This window comes from Onychomys torridus, chromosome 21, assembly GCF_903995425.1.
Source record: "Onychomys torridus chromosome 21, mOncTor1.1, whole genome shotgun sequence".
In the NCBI taxonomy this organism is placed as follows: domain Eukaryota; kingdom Metazoa; phylum Chordata; class Mammalia; order Rodentia; family Cricetidae; genus Onychomys; species Onychomys torridus.
Window position 1 is genome coordinate 17,036,575 of NC_050463.1, and position 23,258 is coordinate 17,059,832.

Genomic DNA, 23,258 nt, shown 5'->3' on the forward strand with positions numbered 1-23,258 from the left:
GGACCTGTTTGTAGATGTTCAGGTTTTTTTTTTTTTAAATATTGTTTATACAGCAATATGAATATGATTTTGGAAATTATTTAGTATTTTGCTTTTTTTGATGTAATTTCCCTAGTTTTGTTTAAAAATGAAAGAAAAGTATAGTATTCATTATTTTCTGTACATAATTCATGTGTTTTTATATAATAAGGTCACTGTGGGTTTTGTATCCCAACACTCTATTGTCAGTATTTCTTTAGTATTAATAATATTGCAATCATACCACATAAACAGAAATCAGTTTTGGTTGTTACGATGGTATGTGTTAGAGTGTATTTGTGTGATATTTGTCTTTTAAATTAAAAATTAGTACATTTATTTATTTACTGTTTATTGAGTATGTGTGCATGTGTGCATGCAGCACACCTTTCATATTGAGGTCAGAGAACAGTTCTCTACTTTCATTGTGTGGGTTCTAGTGACTGAACTCGGGTTATCAGGCATGGAGGCAAGTGCCTTCACCTGCGGAACCACCTTGTTGGCCCTGACTTTTAAGTTTTGTGCGGTCTGTTTTGAGGGTTGTGTATGTGGTAAGACATGTGATGTGATTGGAAGTTACCCAACAAAGAAGGTTCAGCTGTTCCAGACATTTAGGGAACCAGTTCTATTTGGGTGTAAAATGGCAGAATTGATGGCTTCTTCAGTCTGTTCTTGAGTCTTCAGTTTATTCGTTTCTCTTCTAGGTGACCAGAGTTTTGAAATGCTGTATGTACTTTCTTATGTCTTGTGTGTTCCTTCATATCATTTTTGTTCTCTATGGAGCACCACTAATAGAGTGAGTTCTGAATCTTTACTTTATGCTTTCATATATTAACTTACTAACTGATATGCTAGCTCTTATCAACTATAGTGGAACCACAGTGGGTTTGATTAATGATCAAGGTAGAAAACACTATTATTGTCCTGTTTTTAGTACTGTTATGCTAAAAATATTGAGACAAAAAAACATTGAGACAACTTAATTCTTAGCATATTTCTGTTATTTAGCTTTCTGATACTCAACTATACATCATAAACACTGTTAATGTATTATATATAAATATAATAGTAATAAATGTATGGCTGTGAAAACCTCTAGGTGTCTAACCTTTTGACAGTACAACACAATGTGGTCATCTACAAAGCTGTGTTTAAGAACCTTGTGATCACATTACCAAAATCTGACAATGTTGTAAGTTTATCATTTGGGATATATTCAAAGCTATCCTTGGATGAGGGCCACAAGCTGGACATGACTTGATTTATGAGTAAGTTGGTGTTATATAGTATTTCAGTGACTCAAATATGATTCTAGAGTATCTGAATTTGTTTTCTTAAGGGGCATAGATTTCTTTATCAAATATCAGTGTTTATATTAAAATTTAACAGTCTTTAAAACTGGACGAATTTCAAATTAGTGGAAACTAAAAAATTCACAAATATTTGTTGTATGAGACATTTTAGCAATGATTAAATGATCATAGTTAAATGAGTGATTATACATACACATACACACATAAAGCTACAGTTGCAGATATATACACATACACACATAAAGCTGCAGTTGCAGATACATACACATTACACACATAAAGCTGCAGTTGCAGATACATATACACACAGTTGTATACATGCAATAAACTAACAGATTATTCTATTTTAGGCAGGGCAGGAAAATCATGGAAAATGGTTTTGTCTAATCCATCTCTAGAGAATCAATGAATAGACAATGTGTTCCATAGCTCAAGGTTTTATCAGAATGAAAACTGTTAGACCTCAGTCATAAACTCTTGAGGTGAAACTTGATGATCTTTAGTTTAGTCTCTTCATGTGGTTAAAAAAAAGCAGTTCAACTCTAAGAGTTTTGGAGATTGTTGAGGAAGAAAGCTAATTATCTAAAACTGAGCTCTTTGGTTATTTTGTTTTGCAAGAAGGCCTCAGTATGGATCTTCAGATTTTTAACATTTTTAAAATTTATGATTAAAACCCTGTAATTTTCTAGGATGTTTTTAAAGCGAGTAGAATAATTTAGACTCATTTAGTGGTTCTCAGGAGATTTTCAGAGTAAAGCATAAGGAGATATTTGAATAGTGAATGAATGCACTCACAAAGATGATATATGCTTATGAATAAATGTACCTCTAATGCTTTTGAAAAGTTAACAGTTTTTCTTTTTTTTTTTTTTTTAACCCTAGGTTGGTGTTGGAAACATTTTTATTTGCAGTTATTTTGTCTACTTTTACTACAGTACCTTGCTTATGTTTGTTAGGACCAAACCTCAAAGCATGGCTAAGAGTTTTCAGTAGAAATGGGTAAGTTTAGAATTTGTATTTTAGTGACATTTAAAAAAACTAAAGAAGTATTTTCTATTCATGTTGATGTACTCATCCTGGGAGTGTTTTGAGGCATTGTCTAGCTCTCCGAGATGTCAAAAAGGGCCAGTGCTCTTGGAGATTAGAGGCTGGAGATAGACAGTTTGATAGAGAACTATAGCCCCTGCCTCCACATTGGCAAGATACAGTACTACAAGTATAATTGCTTCTGTGCGCTTCGTAATGTAGGAATGAAGTTCATAATCTAGGAAACTTTGTCTAACCATCTCCTGTTTGGACTTTTTATGGTAAGAACTGAGAATGCAAGCTTTTCATTTCTGTAGCTACCATACATATATTTTCAGCATAGTTGTTAAAGTTTTTGCTTCCTTAAAGCCATTGAGATAATACATACTAAGAAAATTAGGTGAGTTAGTTCTCATGGTTTTGTCCTATTTATAACCCAGCAGCAAAACTTCTTGAGCACTGTACTAGCTCTGTGTGGATTCCAGAATGCTCAGATCACATGGAGGAGCCGTGTGTTCAAGGGCTAAGAATGAAAAGGGCATACCAGTGACTCCAGTGGTAGGAGTGGGGCGTGGCAAGGACCAGGGCCGATAAGGAGACCACTCTGTGGTGATTGGATCAGAAATAGAGCAGTGCTGAAACCAGCAGCGGGAAAGACTTCTGCAGGGCACTGGAGGGGACGTAGAGGCTGACGTGAGCTTGGGGCGTTTGTGTAGTTTGGAAATCAACGGCTCAAGGAGAGTGGAGGACAGGCTCTGGGTACCCTGTCTCTGAAAAGTGTCTCTGACATTTTTCTTTGGGAGTGAATATTGGTTATTTTATATTTGGTCATGCTGTGTTTTATTCACCCCCCCCCCCCCCACCAACTGCTGTCTACTCATAAAGTTTCTAGGAACAAAAGCATAACAACCGAATATCCCCCTACACACACACACTGTTAGCGTAGTACCTCCAGTGGAATTAGCTTATTTTAGTTTGAAAATATTAACTGTGGAAACTGGCTGAAACTTTAATGGTTTATTTAGATTGGTGATTTAGCCGGCTGTAAATTTTGTGTCTAGTTATATATTTAGAGGACACATTGTCATCTGGTTTTATAGATAGTTCTTCTGTCACTTGACTGACCTATGTGTTCTAAAACTCACTGTACTTTGCAAAATAGGCAATATGGGAAAGGATGGAGTTAGAAACATAATGCTTGGAGACCTCATTAATGACCAAAAAAAAAAAACCAAAAAACAAAAAAAACAAAAAAGAAGCTAGGAACACAGTTTTACACTGAAATGGTTCAAAACCACATAAATATTATATCAAATAATAGTCTTTTCCTAGGAAAAGACTTGAAAATTTGTTTCTTGTCAGTTATTGTGAAATAGTGAAAGGTGGTTATTGGGAATCTGGCCAGGATTAACAGCAACTGTGGGTGACTATGGTCCATGACACATTAAGGAAACTGATACAGTTGGGAGGTAATTCATTTATTTGTGAGTGTATGCACATGTGTGCGTATATGTGTGGGCGCTGTTGTGCCATAAGGCATGTGTGGAGATCAGAGAACAACTTTTGGAGGCTGATTCTTTCTTCACTACATGGGTCCCAGAGATTGAATTCTGGTTGACAGGTATGGCAGCAACTGTCTTTACCTGCTGTATTAGTTAGGTTTCTTTGGCTGCAAGAAACCACCGTGACCAAAAGCAGCTTGTGGAGGAGAGGGTTTATTTAGCTTCCATGTTCCATTCGTAGTTTATCATTGAGGGGAGTCAGGGCAAGAACTCAGGTCGGAACTAAAGCAGAGCTGTGGAAGAATGCTGCTTACTGACTCTCTCTTCCTGGTTGCTCACTTTGCTCTCTTCTACACCTTCTTGCCCAGGATGGCACTACCCACGGTGGCTAGGCCCTCGCTAATCAACCATCAATCAAAAAAATGCCCTGGAGGCTTGCTTACAGGCCAGTCTGATGGAGGTGTTTTCTCAATTGAGGTTCCCTCTTGATATGATGTAAACTTGTGTCAAGTTGACAAAAAACTAGCCAACACACCTGCTGAGCCATCCTGCCAGCTCATGGTAGAAAAACTTGAAATAATATTGAGATATGATTCACGTACCATAAATGTCACCTGCTGAAAATGTATGATATAGCTTTCAGTATAGTCACAGATATACAGACCCATCACCAGACTCAATTTTAGGGTATTTTCATCACTTCAAAAAGAAGTATATTTCTGCCGGGCAGTGGTGTCGCATGCCTTTAATCCCAGCACTTGGGAGGCAGAGCCAGGTGGATCTGTGAGTTCGAGGCCAGCCTTGGCTACAGAGTGAGATCCAGGAAAGGCGCAAAGCTTTGTAGAGAAACTCTGTCTCGAAAAAACCAAAAAAAAAAAAAAAAAAAAAAAAAGAAAGAAGAAGTATATTTCCATGTCCTTATTGCTACCCTGTTGATGTCTCTAAGCAACCCTGAATTTTGTTACTCTCTCAGTAGGGTTGCCTGTACTGGGCATTTTGTATAAAATGAGTTCAATTTGTGATCTTTTGTCACTGATTTCTCTCACATAGCCTACTGTTTTCAAGGTTCATTCATGTTGTAGCATGCACTGCTACTTAATTTCTTTCTAGAGTGGTATTAGGATTAAACCCTGGGCCTCGTGGGTAGGAGGCAGGCAGTCTGTCAACTGAGCCACATCCCCAGCTCTACTTATGTCAAGCAGAAAATCCACCAAGGTTAGAGCTTGTGTACGGGATGCAGCAGTTATGTCCGAAGTTGGAAGGGTGGAGGAGGATCTCTGAAGAATGCAGAAGTTGATGAAGTAGTGCTTATCTCTGAGAAAGCATCTGAGAAGCTAGTAGATAAGCTAAAGAGACTTTTCATTGAAACTTTTTAGCTGGCTTGTGAAATTTGAGCCCTATTCAGAAGGAGAACAATGAGTGAGATATTGATTTCTTGGTTATTGAAAGTTAGGTCTGTAATAGGAAGCTGCTAGGTTTCTCAAATGCCACCTAAATATCACTGGAGTATTAAAGCTACCCTTCCAAGATTTCCAACATGCAATTAGTTGATGAACAGGTCATTGGTAAGCTGCTAGAGGACTGTGACTAAAAAGAATCAGTTTGTAATACAAACCATTCTATGTACTATTGTATGGGATATGACATCAAATAATAATAAAGTAAAATCAAACAGAAAATAGATTTTAATAACTTTTAAAGCATGTTCATAAACTTTGTGTTAATCCTCAGAGATATTTTACCATGTTCTTTATGAAGTTCCCTGGAAGTCTGGCAGAATGAATGCCTTGCTCAAGTTCCATAGTCAGTAAACAATGGAGCTGGAACTTGAGTTCGGAAATAAGATGCTCATAGTTCAAGGTCAAAAGGCGGATCCCTGCCCTTCCCTACATGGTGGTCATCTCAGACAAGCTGCTTAGCTCCATGAATTCTCATATGTAATATGATCAGAAGAAAGTGAATTATTGCTAGAGTGAGTAAGGTAATAAGTAAAATCAAAGAGCATGTTGAAGAAATGTTTGTCAAGTGCATTAACAGATAGCATATCCAACCCTGACTACAGTTTGTCTGAGTGATTCCGTTTGGTTTTTAAATAGCAGACCAACAAGTGAGTGTGTAGCTAACACAGAGACTAGTACGGCTTGGCCAGCTAATTCAGGGTGGAATGCACATGGACCAGTCATTGGACTGTTTCTGTCTTCATATTCATTAGTGTAACTAGAAGCATTGAAATGAACCGAAGATGGTGAGGGGGAACAGGTCTGTTCTGAATTGACATCTCACCAACTGCAAATCAATATAAACAATTTACGCTACTTTGAAGTGAAATAACTAAGTTTTAATTTATTTATTCATTTTTATGTGTGTGGGTGTTTTGCCTTCATATATGTCTGTGCACCACATGTGTGGGAGCCAGAAGTGGTAGTCGGATCCCCCAGGAGTGGAGTAACAGACAGTTGTGAGCTAGCATGTGGATGCTAGGAATCAAACCTGGGTCCTCTGAAAGACCATCAGGTGCTCTTAGCCACCGAGTTCCCTCCAGCCCCTAGGTTTAATGTATTTCTTTGCATGTTCATGTAAAATTCAGCGCTGAGCTGAAAATGCAAACATTTTGAGCTTGAAGATTGGGACTTATATCCTGAGAATAAAGGATTAGTTCTGATACTTTTGAAAGTTAGACATACTTTATTTCACTATCTTAACAGGATTTTTCCATGAGATTATTCCAGAAAAGTAAATGACACCACCCCTGAGAGAATGCTCTTGTAAAGATACCGATGACAAAAAGTACTTTGGTTTCTTAAAATATTTTGCCGACTTCTTGTTGGTCTGCACAATATTGGTACACTTGATTTGTAAGAGTTTGATCTGGTGTGTCACCTTGTAATTATCATGAAGTGTGTTCTTTTCACTTGCAGACTTCTTACAAAGGAGAGTAGTGACCTCTCATAGGCCTGTGTTCTGTAGTGAAGTTTGCCTTCGGATTTGTCAGTTTGCTTATGCTGTTGTTTAAATGTCTGAGTTCGAGCTTGGTCACTTGAGCTAAATATGTTCCTGGATAGGACGCTCAGCTCAGTGGTCTTGTCAAAGTGAAAGCTGTCAGAGCACCTGTCCTGTAGATGAAAACAGGCCTCTTTTTGTTACCTTCCTATCGATACAGACTTTATCTTGAGAAAACTACCCTGGACATTGAGAGTGTAAGATGTACTCAAAGAAAAATAGGAAACTTAGTCTGAAGGTAGTCACACAGACTTAGCAAAGGTTTTAATAGTCATTCAGTGGGAAAGTTTATACTGAAAACTATGTAAAATATTTTTAGCCACCAGGAGGAGTCGTACCCCCCTTTCCTTAGATCAAATCCTTAAACCTATTCTGATGAGAATCTGTCTAAGCCTGCATGCTTACTGTTAATTGCGTTCATGTGACTTATACATTGACCTACAGGAGGCACTCCAAGTGGTGTATTCCAGTAGATATTTAACAAAGAATCTCAGTGAAGTCAAGTAATATGGGCAGGCACATAGGCCTTATTGTCATGAAGAGTGATCTATACATTTCTTTAATTACCTTAAAATTTTATTCATAGTATAACAATAGACCATCTAGTCTGTTCTTGGCCTTATTGGCTGTGTGCAAATATTATGTGATTATGACAGTACTAGCGGTAATAATACACTTTAGACAAGTTCATTATGGAAACCTATGAAATGAAAATAAGCCAGTATTGGTCCTACAAGAAGTTAGTAAGAATTTTCTGGTTTCAATTTTTTTCTTATTGTTTTGTTACAAAAGAATGCATGTGTGTATGTATTTTTAGTCTAAGTAGTAAAATATATAGATTTTGTAGTAAAAGCATATGATTTTAAATAAAGATCAAGTTAAAAAGTCAAATAATGAAACAGAAAGGGAACTAATTACACTGCTAAAGGGGCAATAATTACAGATTTTATGTACTCTAACTTTCTTCATATAATGTGCAATTTTGAAACAAGAGCAGTTAGCTTGAGTCTTTGCCCTATAATGTACTTTATTCCATTGATATTATGAACACTTTTGTCTGTGTGTATGTGTAAAATGTACCACTTTTTGCATAGTACCTTCAATTACCATATCCTTAAGTGAAATGAAACCTCAGCCTGTATTGTTTTGACCATGGAGGAATACGGTGATGCTGTAATATAGATGTTGGTGCGTCTGGATGCATATCGGACATGGCTGTGATTTCGAGGGATTCTTCAGTCCTTGTCCTTGGTCTAGGATGGAAGAGACAGTAGCTTCCTTTTCTTGTGCCTTCCTAGCCTAATTACTGAGAAGGAGAATAGGTCACTGTGATTGAATTAGTCTGAGCATCATATCATTAAAATTGTTCTGTGATTAATTTACTATTGAAAATTTTAACACATTTTCACAGTTGTAAGTAAGGTGATATATATCTTTGTTTCATCAAATTTGAGCAAGGGTTTCTTTGGGCAGTTGTAAGTAATGTGATGTACATATTTGTTTCAACAAAACTTAGGCAAGGGTTTCTGTGAACTAGATTGCTGGAGTAGAACTCGGGGTTCAACGGCAGCTGATTGACACTGTCGAACTAGGGCCCTAATGTGAAGAATGTGTGTACAGCACATAGAGTTTCTCACCAACACAACAGCCGTTCCCTGTCTCTTGTCAGGGCTCCTTGCTTTTTATGAATCCAAGAGCTGCTTTCTCCTGAGTCTCTGCCAAGGACACAGCTGGTACCATAATAGCTTCATCTGGTTTCTAAAAGGATGTATAAACCCTGGCCAGGATTTTTTAGAGTTTGAATCCTGGAGCCACCGTTTACTATATTTTCAGCTGAGTATTACTGTTGAATCACAAAGACAGCAACTACCTTGTTCTTTGCTATTCTTTCCCTTTGCCTTAAGAGTAAAAGAAAGAAAAAAGAAACAACTAAACACAGGTAGAGAGTAACGTCCAGCATTCAAAATGCAGATTGACGACAGGAACAGTTGGAGCCAGTTGAGCTGAGAAGACAGCACCAGAGAGCTTTCATTTGTTCTGTATCTGAGCAAATAGGTAGCCTAGCCAGCTTGCCCATGGGACGTGTGAGCAGGAGCAATAGAAATGGCACACAGCAGCGAGGCTGGGGGGGCATAGGGGAGGGGAGAGACACATGCACAGGCCGATGGACACTGTGATCTGGAGAAAAGACCCCTGGACCCCAAACCAAGCAAATTTCACACAGTCTACAACAGAAACATGTTATTAAGTGTATTCATTTACTACAAAGAGCAAAGATGTGAAAATGATGAAGACCAGATTGCAGAATCAGTGCCATAAACTCAGAACCTAAACCGCCTGTATAATACGTAGTTCAGAAATATCAAGAAGTGACTCCCGGCACTGGGGAGGCAGAGGCAGAGGCAGATCTCTGAGTTCAAGGCCAGCCTGGCCTACATAGTGAGATCCAGGATTTCCAGGGCTATGTAGAAAGACCCTGTCTCAACAAAACAAAACAAAATGAAAGAAATATCAAGAAGCATAAGGCAAGTTAGACCAAGTTTTAGCATGAAGGAAAGGTTTGAGCTGATGAAAAGAAATGAGGATAAGGAAGGAGTTGGGAAGCATGAAGCAATTAGAGAGCATATGATAGATCCAGAGACAAGGGGAAACAAACACAAGACTAATGTGTGCTTCTGTAGTACAAAGGACACTTTAAAGATGGTCGTTCTCCTGATTGAAAGAATTAGTCAGTTTTTGCATGAAAGAGGCTCATTACACACACACACACACACACACACGCACGCACGCACGCACGCACGCACGCACAAATTTGAATGGATTAGGGGTGTAGAGCAGAAGATACTGTAAAAGCAACACAAACAAGTGGAACAATGAAAGAAGAGGAATGGAGAAATGGAATTGTACCCCTCAAAGCCTCAGCTCTTTCAGGGAACCCTAATGTTGAAGAGATTTGTTCAGCTTCTTCAGGAGATAAAGCTCAAAAGAACCTCTGCACACCAGTGAGTCTGCTCTCACCTACAACCCTTCCCCTCCTTCAGGAAGCTAGACTTAACACCATCTAACCTCAAATGAAATCTAAAAACCAAAGGGACTCAGTAAAAACAAAGACAAGAATGAACAGAAGATAACTACTTTAAAAAATATATATCTGTAAAACATGGACAGGCAAAGGGAATACGCAGCAGTAAGCTCTGGGAAAATGAAATACTGTAGAAAAACAAAACAGGTCGAGATGAAGTGGGAAAAAACCTCATATTCAAACAAAAAGACAAAGATTTTTTGGTATGTAAAACGTAAGATAACCAGGAAGAGATGACTGGAAAATCTGCCAGAGAGTGGGAAAAACATGTTACTTGTAAAAATGGAGGGCTAGCATGGTACTGAACCTCTGGGTGGGAACCAGGACCCAAGGGAACGATGCCTTCCAAAAATCCAAGGCAAAATATTTGTAGCAATCATAGTAAAGTCATTTTCAGATTTAAAACATGTCCTCAAACCTGTTTTTGAGAGGGGAAGGAAAAGTGATGGTGGATGGGGGAGAAAGAGTGGGTCAAGACGTGACTGAACCCAGACGGTAGGTCCCGAAGCAGCAGAACAAAGACCTTCAGAGATGACGGAGCAGGGTCCTCCGAGGACAGCAGCCGTCAGCGGGCTGAGAGGAACCAGGGTGGAGTGAGCCGGGCCCCTCCAAAGAGAGGGGAGGAGAAGGGAAGCGAGCGTCCAGAGCACTGTTGAGTAAGTTTTCTTTTTAAACATGTAAAGGTGAGCTGGTGACAGGCAGATAAACAGGTGGAAGGAGGGGAAGAGAGTTCTCGTAGCAGCCGGGGGAAATCAAAAGTGTATTTACTGAGAGAAGACTTGTGATTGTGGTTTGCTCTGTGCCTGGTGTTTCAGAGTTACGATCAAAACACTGGTTGTCCACTCAGCTGAGGGGGGAGGGGGTTAGTATTGAAGAGATGACAGAGGGAGATGTGCCTGTGTTCATACGGAAAGCTGTGGATAAAAGGAGCTGTGTCTTCTACAATAAAATGCAAAAAGTAATGAAACCTTGAAATACGAGACATGAATATATATATATAATTGGAAACATCTCTGTAGGGTATAGAAATCAGATAGGGGAGGAGATTTATTCTAATTATAGTCTTTGACTTTAAAGACATCACATAAGTTATTTTGATAAATACATTTTCTTAAAATTCAGACTACAGAATTTTTATGGTTTTATAGGTCTTGGTTCCATTTTTTTTTTTTTTTATCATTATTGTGTGTAGGATCACAAACACTTAGGGCTACACCCAACAATCAAAACTACAAACAACCTTTTGGATGTTTGCACTTTTTATTTTAATAAACAGAAGCTGGTTACAAATGTGCTGGAATAATGAAACAATGTGGAGAGAGTGTGTCTTTCCCACAGTGGCTCTGATCACATTGTTCCTGCGGTTGCCATCCTTCAGTGGTTTCTATAGCATGACTTTAATGTCATCTTAACCATAGGTCTGCTGCAGTGAGGTACTCCACACTGCCCAGAATGATTGCAGTCCACAGATCATTAGGAAGATGTAGAAAAATTGGAACCTTCACATACGACTTGTGGAAAAATCAGATGTTTTAGCTGCTTTGGGAAACTGTCAGTTTCTTAAATAGCAGGTGACCCAGCTATTTCCTTCTTGGTGTATTCCCGAGAGAGATGAGAACGTGTCCACACAGAGATTTGCACACAAATGTTCCTAGCAGCATTATCATTATTTATTATTTATTTTTTTTATTATTTTTTATTTTTTATTTTTTTTTTTGGTTTTTCGAGACAGGGTTTCTCTGTGTAGCTTTGTGCCTTTTCCTGGAACTCACTTGGTAGCCCAGGCTGGCCTCAAACTCACAGAGATCCGCCTGGCTCTGCCTCCCAAGTGCTGGGGTTAAAGGCGTGCGCCACCACCGCCCAGCATAGCAGCATTATTTTTAATAGCCAAACAGCAGAAACAACCCAAATGCTCAACTATTGGGTAGAGAAATAAAATCTGCAGTTATCATACAAGGGAATATGATCCACTGACTTGAATGAAGTGTTGATACATGCTATACTGTAGATGAACCTTGAAAAGAGCATTCTAAGTGAAAGAAATCAGTAAAAGAGTTCATGCCATTTGAGCTCAGTTACGTGAAATATTTAGAATAGGCAAATCCATAGACATAAAGTAGCTCGGTTGCTTAGGGCTATGTGGAAGGAGAAATGGAGAGTGGTTGCTGATGGGTGAAGAGATTATTTTATTTTATTTATTTATTTTTTTTTCAAGACAGGGTTTCTCTGTGTAGCTTTGTGCCTTTCCTGGAACTTGCTTTGGAGACCAGGCTGGCCTCGAACTCACAGAGATCCACCTGGCTCTGCCTCCCGAGTGCTGAGATTAAAGGCGTGCGCCATCACTGCCCGAGATTCTTTTTATGATAATTAAAATATTCTAAGTATGGCTGGTGATGATTATGTAACACTGACTATCCTAAAAACTATTGCATTGTAAACTTGATAAGTAAGTTATGTGGCTGGAAAGGGATTTCCTGGGGTTTCTGTTTGTTTGTTTGGTTTGTTTTTGCTATACTCAATGAAGTGATTGTTTTACTATATCCCAGGTTGGACTAGAGCTTGCTCTCTAGTCCAAGCTAACCTTGAACTATCCCTTCTGTCTCAGCCTCCTTAGTTCTGGAATTAGAGGTGTGAGCTACCACACCTGGCTTGATGTTGTATAAAACTCTAACCCACCTCTCCAGCCTGTTTCCCGTCTTGCTCTTGGCCTCATCCAGCATCACGTGTCCGCTTACACAGTGCATTTTTCTAGCTTAAGGTCTCACACTGCTTATCCCTTCAAACCTTGATGACCGTCTTCCTCTTCTGGGAAAATGTAAGAGTAAACTCTCTCCAGCAGAGTAAAGTCTGCTTTGAGCCTCTCCCACACTCACTTCACGTCTCCGGTACATTGCTCTCTGTGTTGTGCCATAGATGAACTGTGTGTTAAAGTCAACACTTCTCAGCACAAACACAGCCAAAACTTACCTTTGAGATGCTTTGAAGTTACCTGGACAGTGCAAGTCTCTTCTTGTATGTAACTCAGCCAGTTTATTTCCTCTTCAAAATAGCAAGTTTTCCCTTCTGCTGGGTGCTAGTTGAAACTGGCTAGATTTACAAGTCCTGCTTAAAATCCCGAGCAGGAAGGGCCAGCAAATAATCCAAATTTGAATACATGTGATTGTCTACCACCTCCTCTCAACCCCAGGTTTTAACAGAAACAAGACTCTTCTGGATGTGGGACTGTCAGGGGGACAGAGTTGGATTATGACAGACATTTGACTGTCTGTAATTCACTGTACATTCTGTGTGCATTAGTTGGAGGGCTTCTGATGAAAACGCTGCTGCTGCTTTTCATTACCTTCAAATTAACTCCACCGTGCATTGTAAGCAATCAAATCTCTGACCCCACTTACTGCATTGCTGTGGGCCTTTACCGTAACTAGACACATGCTCTTACATGTCATGGTTATATAGTCATGCATAAGAACGATTTAAGTATTCACATTATAAGGCTGAAATCAAGACCTGAACTATGAGAGGAGCAAGAGTTCTGTCCTTCCCTTTACCCTAATATAGGAATAGTAGGCAAAAAAATCACTGGTTTTTCTTTTTCTTTTTAAGACAGAATCTCACTACATAGTCCATATTCTGGCTTTGAAGTCACTACTTGAGCACGGTCTTGCCCTGAGCACTGGGTTTATAGGTGTGTGCCACTGTGTCCACTATCATGGGATCCTTTGAAGTTCTTGTACTCTGTTCCTTATTTGTCAGAGAGATGAAGTCATATTGACTGAAACATGAAGAAGATGAGTCGAGAAAACCATTCTACATCCATATAATGAATTACTTAATATTATAGCTGTTCCTGCAGAAAACAAAGCTAAATTGGGCTTATAGCATGATGTATTTAAATCTTATTTGAGAATATACATACTTACACACATTTCATTTATGTAGATATGTGTATAGACTTTAAGCTAACATTGTGTGCGTATCTGGACCTGCCCAGAGTCTTTCTGGAGAGATGTATAATAATTTGAGTATGACAGTCGCCCATGGGGAAGGACGCAGGAGCTGTGATAAGAGGACTTAGTTGTTACTCCAGTGATTTTCTGTATTGTTTGTCTCTCACAGTGCACCTACAGCACCTTTACAATGGAATACGTTTGTATCTTTATGTTCCCATGTCAACTGGAGTTGACGATGTTACGGGAATGAAAAACGTGTAGCATCCATTTGTGCTAGTGCTTGTGTGATTTTCTAGCTATTATAATATAAATTGACAACAACTTGTGTTATTGTGTCTTGCAGAGTTACATCCATTTGGGAGAATAGTCTTCAGATCACTACAATTTCTAGTTTTATAGGAGCATGGCTTGGAGCATTTCCTATTCCACTGGATTGGGAAAGACCATGGCAGGTTGGTTTTAAAGACTTGAAACTAACAAAATGCATGCTGGCACAGTGGTAGGAAAGCTGACGGAAAGAGCTAGTACCTGACGCAAGGTATTTGGTTGTTCAGTAAAGTAGGGAACACAGTGCAGTCTAGGTGGCTGCTTATTGGGACCTGACCCAGTGCCATAGGCATTCATGTTGGCCTGGATCTACCGTACAGCTCTGTTTTTTTCTATATGCCCAGGAGAACGTTTCTTTTTAAACTGTGTATATGTGTGGCATGCATTTATGTGCTTATGTGCATACAGATGTTTGTGCTTATGCATTTATCATGTGTGGAGGCCAGAGGTTGACATCCAGTGTCATCTTCTGTTCTTTCTCACCTCAGTTTTTGAGACAGGGTCTCTCACTGAGCCTGGAGATTACTGATTGGCTAGGCTGGCTAGCCTTAGAGGCCCTGGGATCCTCCTGTCTTCCCCTTCCTGCACTGAGATTACAGATGTGTGTCACCTTGCCCAGCTTTTCACATGGGTGCTGGTGATCCAAACTCAGGACCTCATCTTGCAGAGCAGCCCCTCCCTAGTCCCTACTCTTAAACTTTTAAAAGCTTATTTTGCCAGTACATACAGGAGGCTTTTCTTCTCTCTCTCTCTCTCTCTCTCTCTCTCTCTCTCTCTCAATTATTACATTTCTGATCTTAGAGTATATTTTCTTAACTAGATTGATTGCTACACTGAATACTTACTTTGAACTATATTACAAAGCAGATAGAAAAGCAATTTCTAAAGCAAGCTTTGTCACATTTTTCTTTATCTCACCTGCACATATGTCTGGGTGCATGCATGCTGGAGTACATGAGTGGGACTCAGGAGAGGTTCTCACCTTCCACCAGGTGAGTCTAGGAATGAAACAGGTTGTTGGGTTTCACACTGAGATGTCCTGCAAGCTCCCAAGCAGTTTTAAAAATAAAGGCAAGTGGTCTGAGAGGAAGCTTGATAGTACATGGGATACTACTGAGCCATATCCCTACCCCTTGGTGCTTTGAGACAAGGTCTCATTGTATAGCCAAGGCTGACTTTGAACTTGTTCTGTTAGCTGGGCTGGCCTGAAACTTATGATCCTTTTGTTCCTGCTTCATGATTAGTAGGATTACAGATATGAGTCACCACACCAAGCATCATTATCTTAATTTTTAAAATATAGTTGTTTTGAGACAGGGTCTTATGTAGTCCATGCTGGCCTTGAATTCGTTTTGTATTCGAGGATAGCCTCGAATTCCTGATCCTCATACCTTTCCTCCCCTAGTATCAGAATTACAGGTATGTCACCATGTTCTAGTGTTTTCTGTTGCTGTGATAAAACACTGACCAAAAGCAACTGAGGAGAGGGAAATACTTATTTGGCTCACACTTTCAGGTTACAGCCTGTCATTGAGGGAGGTCAGGAGAGGACCTCATGGCAAGAACTTGAAACAAAAACCATGAGGAACACTGCTTGCTTGTTCCCAGGTTCACATTTAGTCAGCTTATGGGATGGCGCCACCCACGGTTGATGGGCCCTCCTGCATCAGTTAATAGTCAAGCTAGCCCCAAAGACATGCCCATAGGCCAGGACAAGCTGAGACATCCCTCAGTTGAGGCTTTTCTTCTCAGATGACTCTGGGCTTGGTCAAGTTGACAATGAAGATTAACCAGGACATGCCATACTTTGTCAACCTGACACACAAACACATCACTGTGACACCATAACCTTCCCTTTTCTGTCCCCAAGATCTTGTTTCACTACTTTTTCATTGTTTTATACTATGCTACTTTATTATATAGTTACTTTATAATAAACTTACTATTGATCATTTAGTTTATTGCCAGTATTATAAATTATAATAAACACTGCTTTGATAAACGCTTTTGAATGTGTAGCATCAAGAATTTTTCCTAAGATAATTTCTCCCCAAAAGAACAATGGTATTAAAAGTAAATGTACTTTTTTCCCAACATGAAGAGAATATTTTCTAGTCTCAAAGAGGAAATATATTTGCCTTTTAAATTTAAGCTGTATTAACAATTTTTATAGAAAGTAAAATTAAAATTAGCTTTTTCTCCCAATCCACTGAGGGAAAACAACCATTTATATTCTGATGGTAACTTCTGCAGCTCTCTCCATGCATACTGCTCATAGTGTACATGTTCTTTTTAATCTGCTTCCCCTTTAAACTTTATATTATGGTGTTACCACATGTTAGTGAAGAATTATTTAACTGGAACTTTGTATTTTCTTAAAGTAATATATCAGGTTTTTTTTGTTTTGTTTTGTTTTGTTTTTTTTCTGCTTTTGGTTTTTCAAAACCAGGTTTCTCTGTGTAGTTCTGACTATCTTGAACTCACTCTGTAGACCAGGCTGGCTTCAAACTCATAGAGATCCGTCTGCCTCTGTTTCCTGAATACTGGGATTAAGGGAATATACCACCACCACCTTGCAATATATCAGTTTTTTATGAATGGGCATTTAGATTGTTTTCAGTTCACTGGTAGTAGCATTAATTTTATTATTGTCATACTTAAGCAAATGTCTGCATTTGCCTAATTCGTAGGGTAAATTCCTAGGTAAGAAACAGTTGGAGTTAAATCTTTCATACATACCTCACTTATGGGACCTGAATTTTCTTTTGGACATAACTGCCTATTTTTAGGTCCATTTTTGTGCCTTCACTTAGATGTTCTCTCTCTTGGATAGTTGAGGTTTGCTTTCACATTGAATAGTTCTGGTGAGCTGCCCTCCCCATGCTGATGGATTGTTATATGAAGAAGTCTTGGGAGGGCAGGAGAATATGGTAGTACTGATGTCCTTGTGGAGGTTTTAGTCTCATAAGCAAAGTCCTGCTTCTCACCATGCTGGTGATCGAGCTGGCATCTCATCACAGTCATCCATACTTTGCTTCTTCAACTGAAGAGTGGCAGAGACTTTAATTGGAGGGCAAACTTACTGAAGAAGGCACGTGAATTGTTTCAAACTACTAGATTCATGACTTTCTGTTAATATAATTAAATCTAAAAATAGAATATTAATAAAACTAAAGCACAGTGGGTTATCGATTTGAACGAGTTGGCAAAATGTCAGTTTGTATGTACATTACCTACTTTAGTGTATAAAAGTTTGGTCTTACATGTTTAGAACTTCCCTGCAAGATTACAGAAATAGAAGCCAAATTGTGGAAAGTAGATGGGCTGATTAATGCATGTGTTTGGGTTTGCTTAGAAGACATTATTCATAGTTCATTGTCCATTTTTAGATTATTTAGGCTTTTTGCTACTAATTTTTCTCCCTCCGTATTTATTTACAATAAAGAATGAGCTAGATTCAAATTAACATCAGAGTTTTTAAATTATTGTAGTTTTCCCTTAACCTATGACATTGGGAGGTGTGGCTTTGAGACAGGCTTTCACTCTGTAGCCCAGACTTGCCAAGGCTGGCCTTGAACACCTAATCCTCCTTCACCACATCCCACGTACTGACTGAATTGACTTTAATCTTTGTGAGTGTGCGTAAGCACATGTGTACCACTGTACATGTAGACGTCCGGTGATGAGACCTCACTGTCACAGCATACCCCAGGCTTGCTGGCTCTCTGGCTCCCAGAGATTCTCGTCTTCATCTCCCTCTCCTGGGATTACAGCTGCATGGGCTACCATGTTCAGCTTGAAGTGAGTTCTGGGATCAGATCTTGGGTTCTTGCACTACAGTGACTGGCGTTCTACCCACTGAGCCAGCTTCTGAACTGGGGACTTTTAAAACAGACTTTCTAGTTAGCGAATTTGACTACGTTACAAGACGCTAGTCTTCATTATTAAAACATTTCAGTCAGCTTGAGTACGCTGGCTGTTGAATTTCATTGTTGGTCTTTGGAGTATTGCAAGTCAGTGGCTGGCTTATTCGCTGTACTTCTTTTAACGTACTAATGGGGGAAGGATAAAACTGACATGTCTCACAACCTTTTAGGCAGTTTCCCACTTGCCTCCTTTTAGTTATTTTCTAATAAACTAGAGAAAAAGAAGTTTCATTTTCTCCTCTTCACTTTCACTTGCAGGAAACCAAGTTTTTTGGGTGCTATTAATTGTTTTCCAGTAAATCAAACTATACAGAACAAGACCTCACTGTGGTTCATGATGTTGACAGAATCTGCCCGAGCAGCAGGAAAGCATGTTGGGGTAATAGCATTTCCTAAATGAGGAGATTTTGCTAGAGCAAAACGTCATGAGGAGATACTACCGTATAAACTACTGTCTAAAATACAGCATGATGTTAAAAAGAGAGTTTAGTTCTTTGTTCCTTGTAGCCCAACACACACTTATACGTTTAAATTATGTTCAAAGCAAGCATCTCTAGGTTATGTTTTGTTCATATTTTGGAGAAACAGGAGCGTCTGGTTTCTTTAAAAACACACATGTACGAACATACAGAGCCAACAAAAACTGTCATGTTTTAATGCCATTTTCTCTACTTCAAATTCAGATTTGATTTTGTATAATGTTCCTGTGGCCAGGCATTGATTGCATTCTATAATGAGAAATCTCAAGCATACTTGTAGTTTTCAAATGGATTCTTCAGTAAGTGACAGGGAAGGCCACTGAAAATGAATGCCATTGAAAACTTATTTCCAACTTAATGTGAGTCTCAGTGATTTTAGTAGCGATCGGTGGGGAAAGTGTGGCTGAAGGAGGACTTCACTGTGCAGAAAGCAGCAAAAGAAGGTTGGTTAGGGAAAGCTGCTGTGGCCTCGGAAAAGAGCGGTTTGCTGGCGGTGCTTTGAGCACACACACGCAAGCTCCCTTATCTCTACTGAGTCCCGCCGTCTCTTTCCTCCTGTTCTTTCCGCTAGCACTCCTTGGGTGAGTTATCTCCCTTTTGTTTCTTTCGTAGTTTGTTAAACCAGTTTATTGATTTGCTTGAATGTCATGTTCAATTCTGTGTGACATTTCAGACAGGAATAGAACATGCGTCACTTGTAGGTCTCTATGTACCAGGCATGGGTCTTGGTGCTATGCCAAGGGTAATGTAATCATGGCAACTGTAATGCAAGGTAAAACTCATTCCTGTTCCTAACCACCACATAGGCAAAATGTGGGAGGGAAGAGTACACACTGTGTTCACTGCCTTTGACTGGCAAAGGAAGATTTAGGATTCAAACAAAAGCTCCACCTACACCACGATCCTCTTCACTGCTGGAGACTGAAACACAGTGTTTGTTTCTTTCTTTCTCTAAAGCCAAAGCTTTGTTCTCTTTGGAATACCTTAAGTATTAAATGGCTTTCTTTTCCCACATTGTTTCTTCTAAATGTCGGTATCACTCTGGTGATGTCTATTTTTAGACCAACTTAATTTAATTCATTCATAGGAGCATATTTAAAGCTAATTTACAATGGCTTTGCGTCTGAAAATCTCATGCTTTTTCTTGAGTGTGTGTAAATGTGCGGCATGTGGCTATAGGAAGATGACAGGTGTCATGTCCTATCCTTCTCTGACGTGTTCCACTTACTTGTTCTAAAGACTTATTTATGTGTTTGTGTGTATCTGTGCACATTTGTGTGCCCATGGAGTCCAGAAGGGTCACTGGATCCCTCAGCTGGAGTTACAGGTGTTTATGAGCCTCCAGATGTGGGAGAAACTGATGAATCTGCAGAGGAAGGGTTACTAGCCCTCTCTTCAGACATAAAGGAAGTTTGTAAAACTCGGGCAAGCCAGGTCTGTCTCTCACAAGCTACTTTTCAGTGGGTTTATTGTCCTGAACAAATTTTCATTTGAATTACTGTTAGAATTCATCTGATGAGGCCTGCTAACCTACTGCCTTCAAATGATGATTTACATTTCCTTGGAATTTGGTCTTGAGTGTGTTGCGCTGGCTACTCCTGATGCAAAGGCTGCAGTCTGGTGTAGGAACCCCAGTGATAGATACCTGCTCATCGGCTCTAGTTTGCCAACTGTAAATGGAGATGGACCTGCATTTCCTCTGACCTCTCTCCTATTGCAAAGAACACATAGTTAGGAAGTTACCTGTGGAGCGGTAAATTCCTGGTCAGGATTCCTGTCAAAAGTGACAGTAAACACTCCTGAACACATGCACACATGCACCTAAGTTATCCTGGCCAGTCTCTAATGGAAGTCCTGCTTGGGTCCTGCGGCACAGCTTACAATGAGCAAAGAACACATCTTGAACCCAGAACCATCTTCTGTAAGTCTTACTTTTCCCAGTCTTGAAATGTGTAAATGTTAAACTATACATTAACACATTTAATACAATATAACCCTTCAGTAAGGGAGATACCAGTTAACCTAAAATCACCTAAGTCCTCACTTATTCAAGTCAGGAATCTACGTTTCATCTCTACTCTAGCATTTTGCAGTAGCCAATTCAGTTATAACCTATGATTTCTAGTTTCAAATTATGCAAGAATTTGTGATATTTGTGACATTTAGAAAATGAATGTTTCATAAATATCTTCTATCATGGTGAAAAAGAATCATGTTTTTTACATTGATATTTATTATTGCCGTATGTGTGAGCACCTATAGGTCCCAGGGTGTATACCAAAATGGAAACTAAGCACACAGTGGCTCCATGACTTGCCAAGGACCACATTTAGTAAATCTTAAAGCCAAGATTCAAATCCTGTCTGTCTCATACCAAAATCAGTGTTCTTAATCACTGTCGAGAAATATTTCACACTGTATAGGTGTGTTGGAACATTTCCTAAGACACGAACAGCTCTTTCTGAAACAAAATTGGACACACTTGTATGATTGCATTTTTATGTTGTTGTATTTTGTTAGATTACTTATGTTACGTGTTTGGTCTGCATGTATGTGCTGTGTGTCCACAGAGGACAGAAATGGGTTGGATCCCAGGACTGAAGTTAAAATGGTTGTGAGCCTCCATGTGATGCTGGGAACCATACTCAGGTCCTCTGGAAGAGCAGCCAGTTCTCTTAACTGCTGAGCCATCTGCCCAGCCCACATTGTTCCTCTCAAACAATTTTTATTTGACATAACACAGACACATATGCAATTTAGTTATATATTTTGAAAGTGCTTTTTTGCTTATGAAGATGAAATTATTTTCTATGAAAGGTAATAAAAAATCTTTATTAATTTTTATTACTTTAAGAAAACAGACTTTTTTTGGGGGGGTTAAGTGATAAAGGGAAAAAACCCACAATCACTTGATTTATAGGAAGGAACATAACAATGCCCTAATAGCAAGGCATTCTTATTTTTTTTGGGGGGGGATATTGTTTGAGGTTTTTTGTTGTTGTTGTTTGTTTTCCCTTTTTTTTTTTTTTTTTGTCTCATGTTGAGACAGTATCTTGCCCTGTAGCCCAGGCTGGCCTCAAACTCATGGTGACCCTCCTTTGTTGGCCACGATGCCAGCCTCTGAAATACAAAGTCACAGGCATGCACCACCAGCCCAGGGTGGTTTTGGGGAAATACAGTCTTGCTTTGCAGCTGTGCTAGCTGGTTTTATGACAGCTTGACACAAATTAGGGTCATCTGTGAGGAGGGAACCTCAGTGGAGGAAATGCTTCCATTAGATGGGGCTTTCGCAAGCCTGTAGGGCATTTTCTTAATTAGTGATGGGGGAGGGTGCAGCCCACTGTGGGTGGGGCATTCCTGGGCTGGCGGTCCTGGGTTCTATAAGAAAGCAGGCTGAGCAAGCCATGGGAAGCAAACCAGTAAGCAGTGTACCTCCATGGCCTCTAGATCAGCTCCTGCCTTGTTTGAGTTCCTGTCCTGACTTCCTTAGATGATGAATAGAGATGTGGAAGTGTAAGCCAAATAAACCCTTTTTTTCTTCCCCAAGTTGCTTTTGGATATGGTGATTCATTACAGCGTGGTCACCCTAAGACAGCATCCTAGGTGTCTTCAAATGAACCATCCTCTTCCTCAGCCTCCTGAGGGCTGGGATGAGAGGCAGGTGCTCTGCATAGCTAGGATGCTGGCTTTCCACCCGACAGAGCCGCTCATCTCTAAAATAGGCTTTTCCTTTGATAACCTTACTAATTTTATCTACTTGCACTGCATTATGTTGTTATATAACATGAGATGTTTCTTCCATATAGTGATTTTTAAGAGACACTTGAAAATAAAAGAAATTAGATAAAATGATTGTCACTTTGGTGGCAAACCCTATGGATGACTTCCTTAATACGATTGTCTGTATTCTCAGTTTCCTGTTTTCCTTACGTAAGTTATATATAGCAACCTCAGATTATCATAATTTGAAGAAATATTTATATCTCTGCAACTGAAACAGGTCATAGGTACTACAGATTTTTAAAAATATTATTGTGTCATAAAGAATGTTAAATGTCTCTGTGAAATGGAAATAGTTTTAAATGGAAAACTTAAGATCTCATTAAAATATGATCAAACCAGGCTGATTGGACAAGTTAGATGAAGTCTGTGCTGTGATGTGGTTTTAAACATTTTGAAGCAATTGTAACGAAGCCAACAAGAAGCCACTGAGGGCAAAAGACTAACCGTTAAGGACTTGTGTGTCACAGGAGAGTCACGCCAGCACTCTTGTAGGCACACAGCCTCCACCATCACCAGGGGACGATAGGACAAGTTGGGACATTTTATTTTGCCGGTGGCATGGATGTCTTGAGTTGAGTTTTACATAACAGTGAATTGCTGAGTGTTCCAAGCCTTAACCCCTTATAGGAGAAAAATGTTAAACCAACATTTATTTCATTTTCATACTCTTTGGAAGTGAAGTATGGTAACCATCTAAAGGATGTGTGCAAATGTGTGCATGCGTGTGTGCGTGTGTGTGTGTGTGTGTGTGTGTGTGTGTGTGTGTGTGTGTGTGTGTGTGTATGTTTGAGAACAATGAACCACACTGAAGTCACAGAGTGATTAAAACAGAATTTGGTACCCGAAAACAGA

General features: G+C 39.4%; 1 protein-coding gene across 2 annotated transcripts in view; it reads left to right on the plus strand.

Moving 5' to 3' along the window:
* Positions 1–23,258, plus strand: part of Pigf (phosphatidylinositol glycan anchor biosynthesis class F) — a 56,052-nt gene that overhangs the window by 3,381 nt on the left and 29,413 nt on the right. For both annotated transcript variants that reach the window (XM_036170856.1, XM_036170857.1), the window contains exons 3-5: positions 723–814; positions 2,214–2,330; positions 14,235–14,343. In XM_036170856.1, the coding sequence (XP_036026749.1) occupies positions 723–814; positions 2,214–2,330; positions 14,235–14,343 (318 nt within the window). The remainder of the gene's footprint in view (positions 1–722; positions 815–2,213; positions 2,331–14,234; positions 14,344–23,258) is intronic.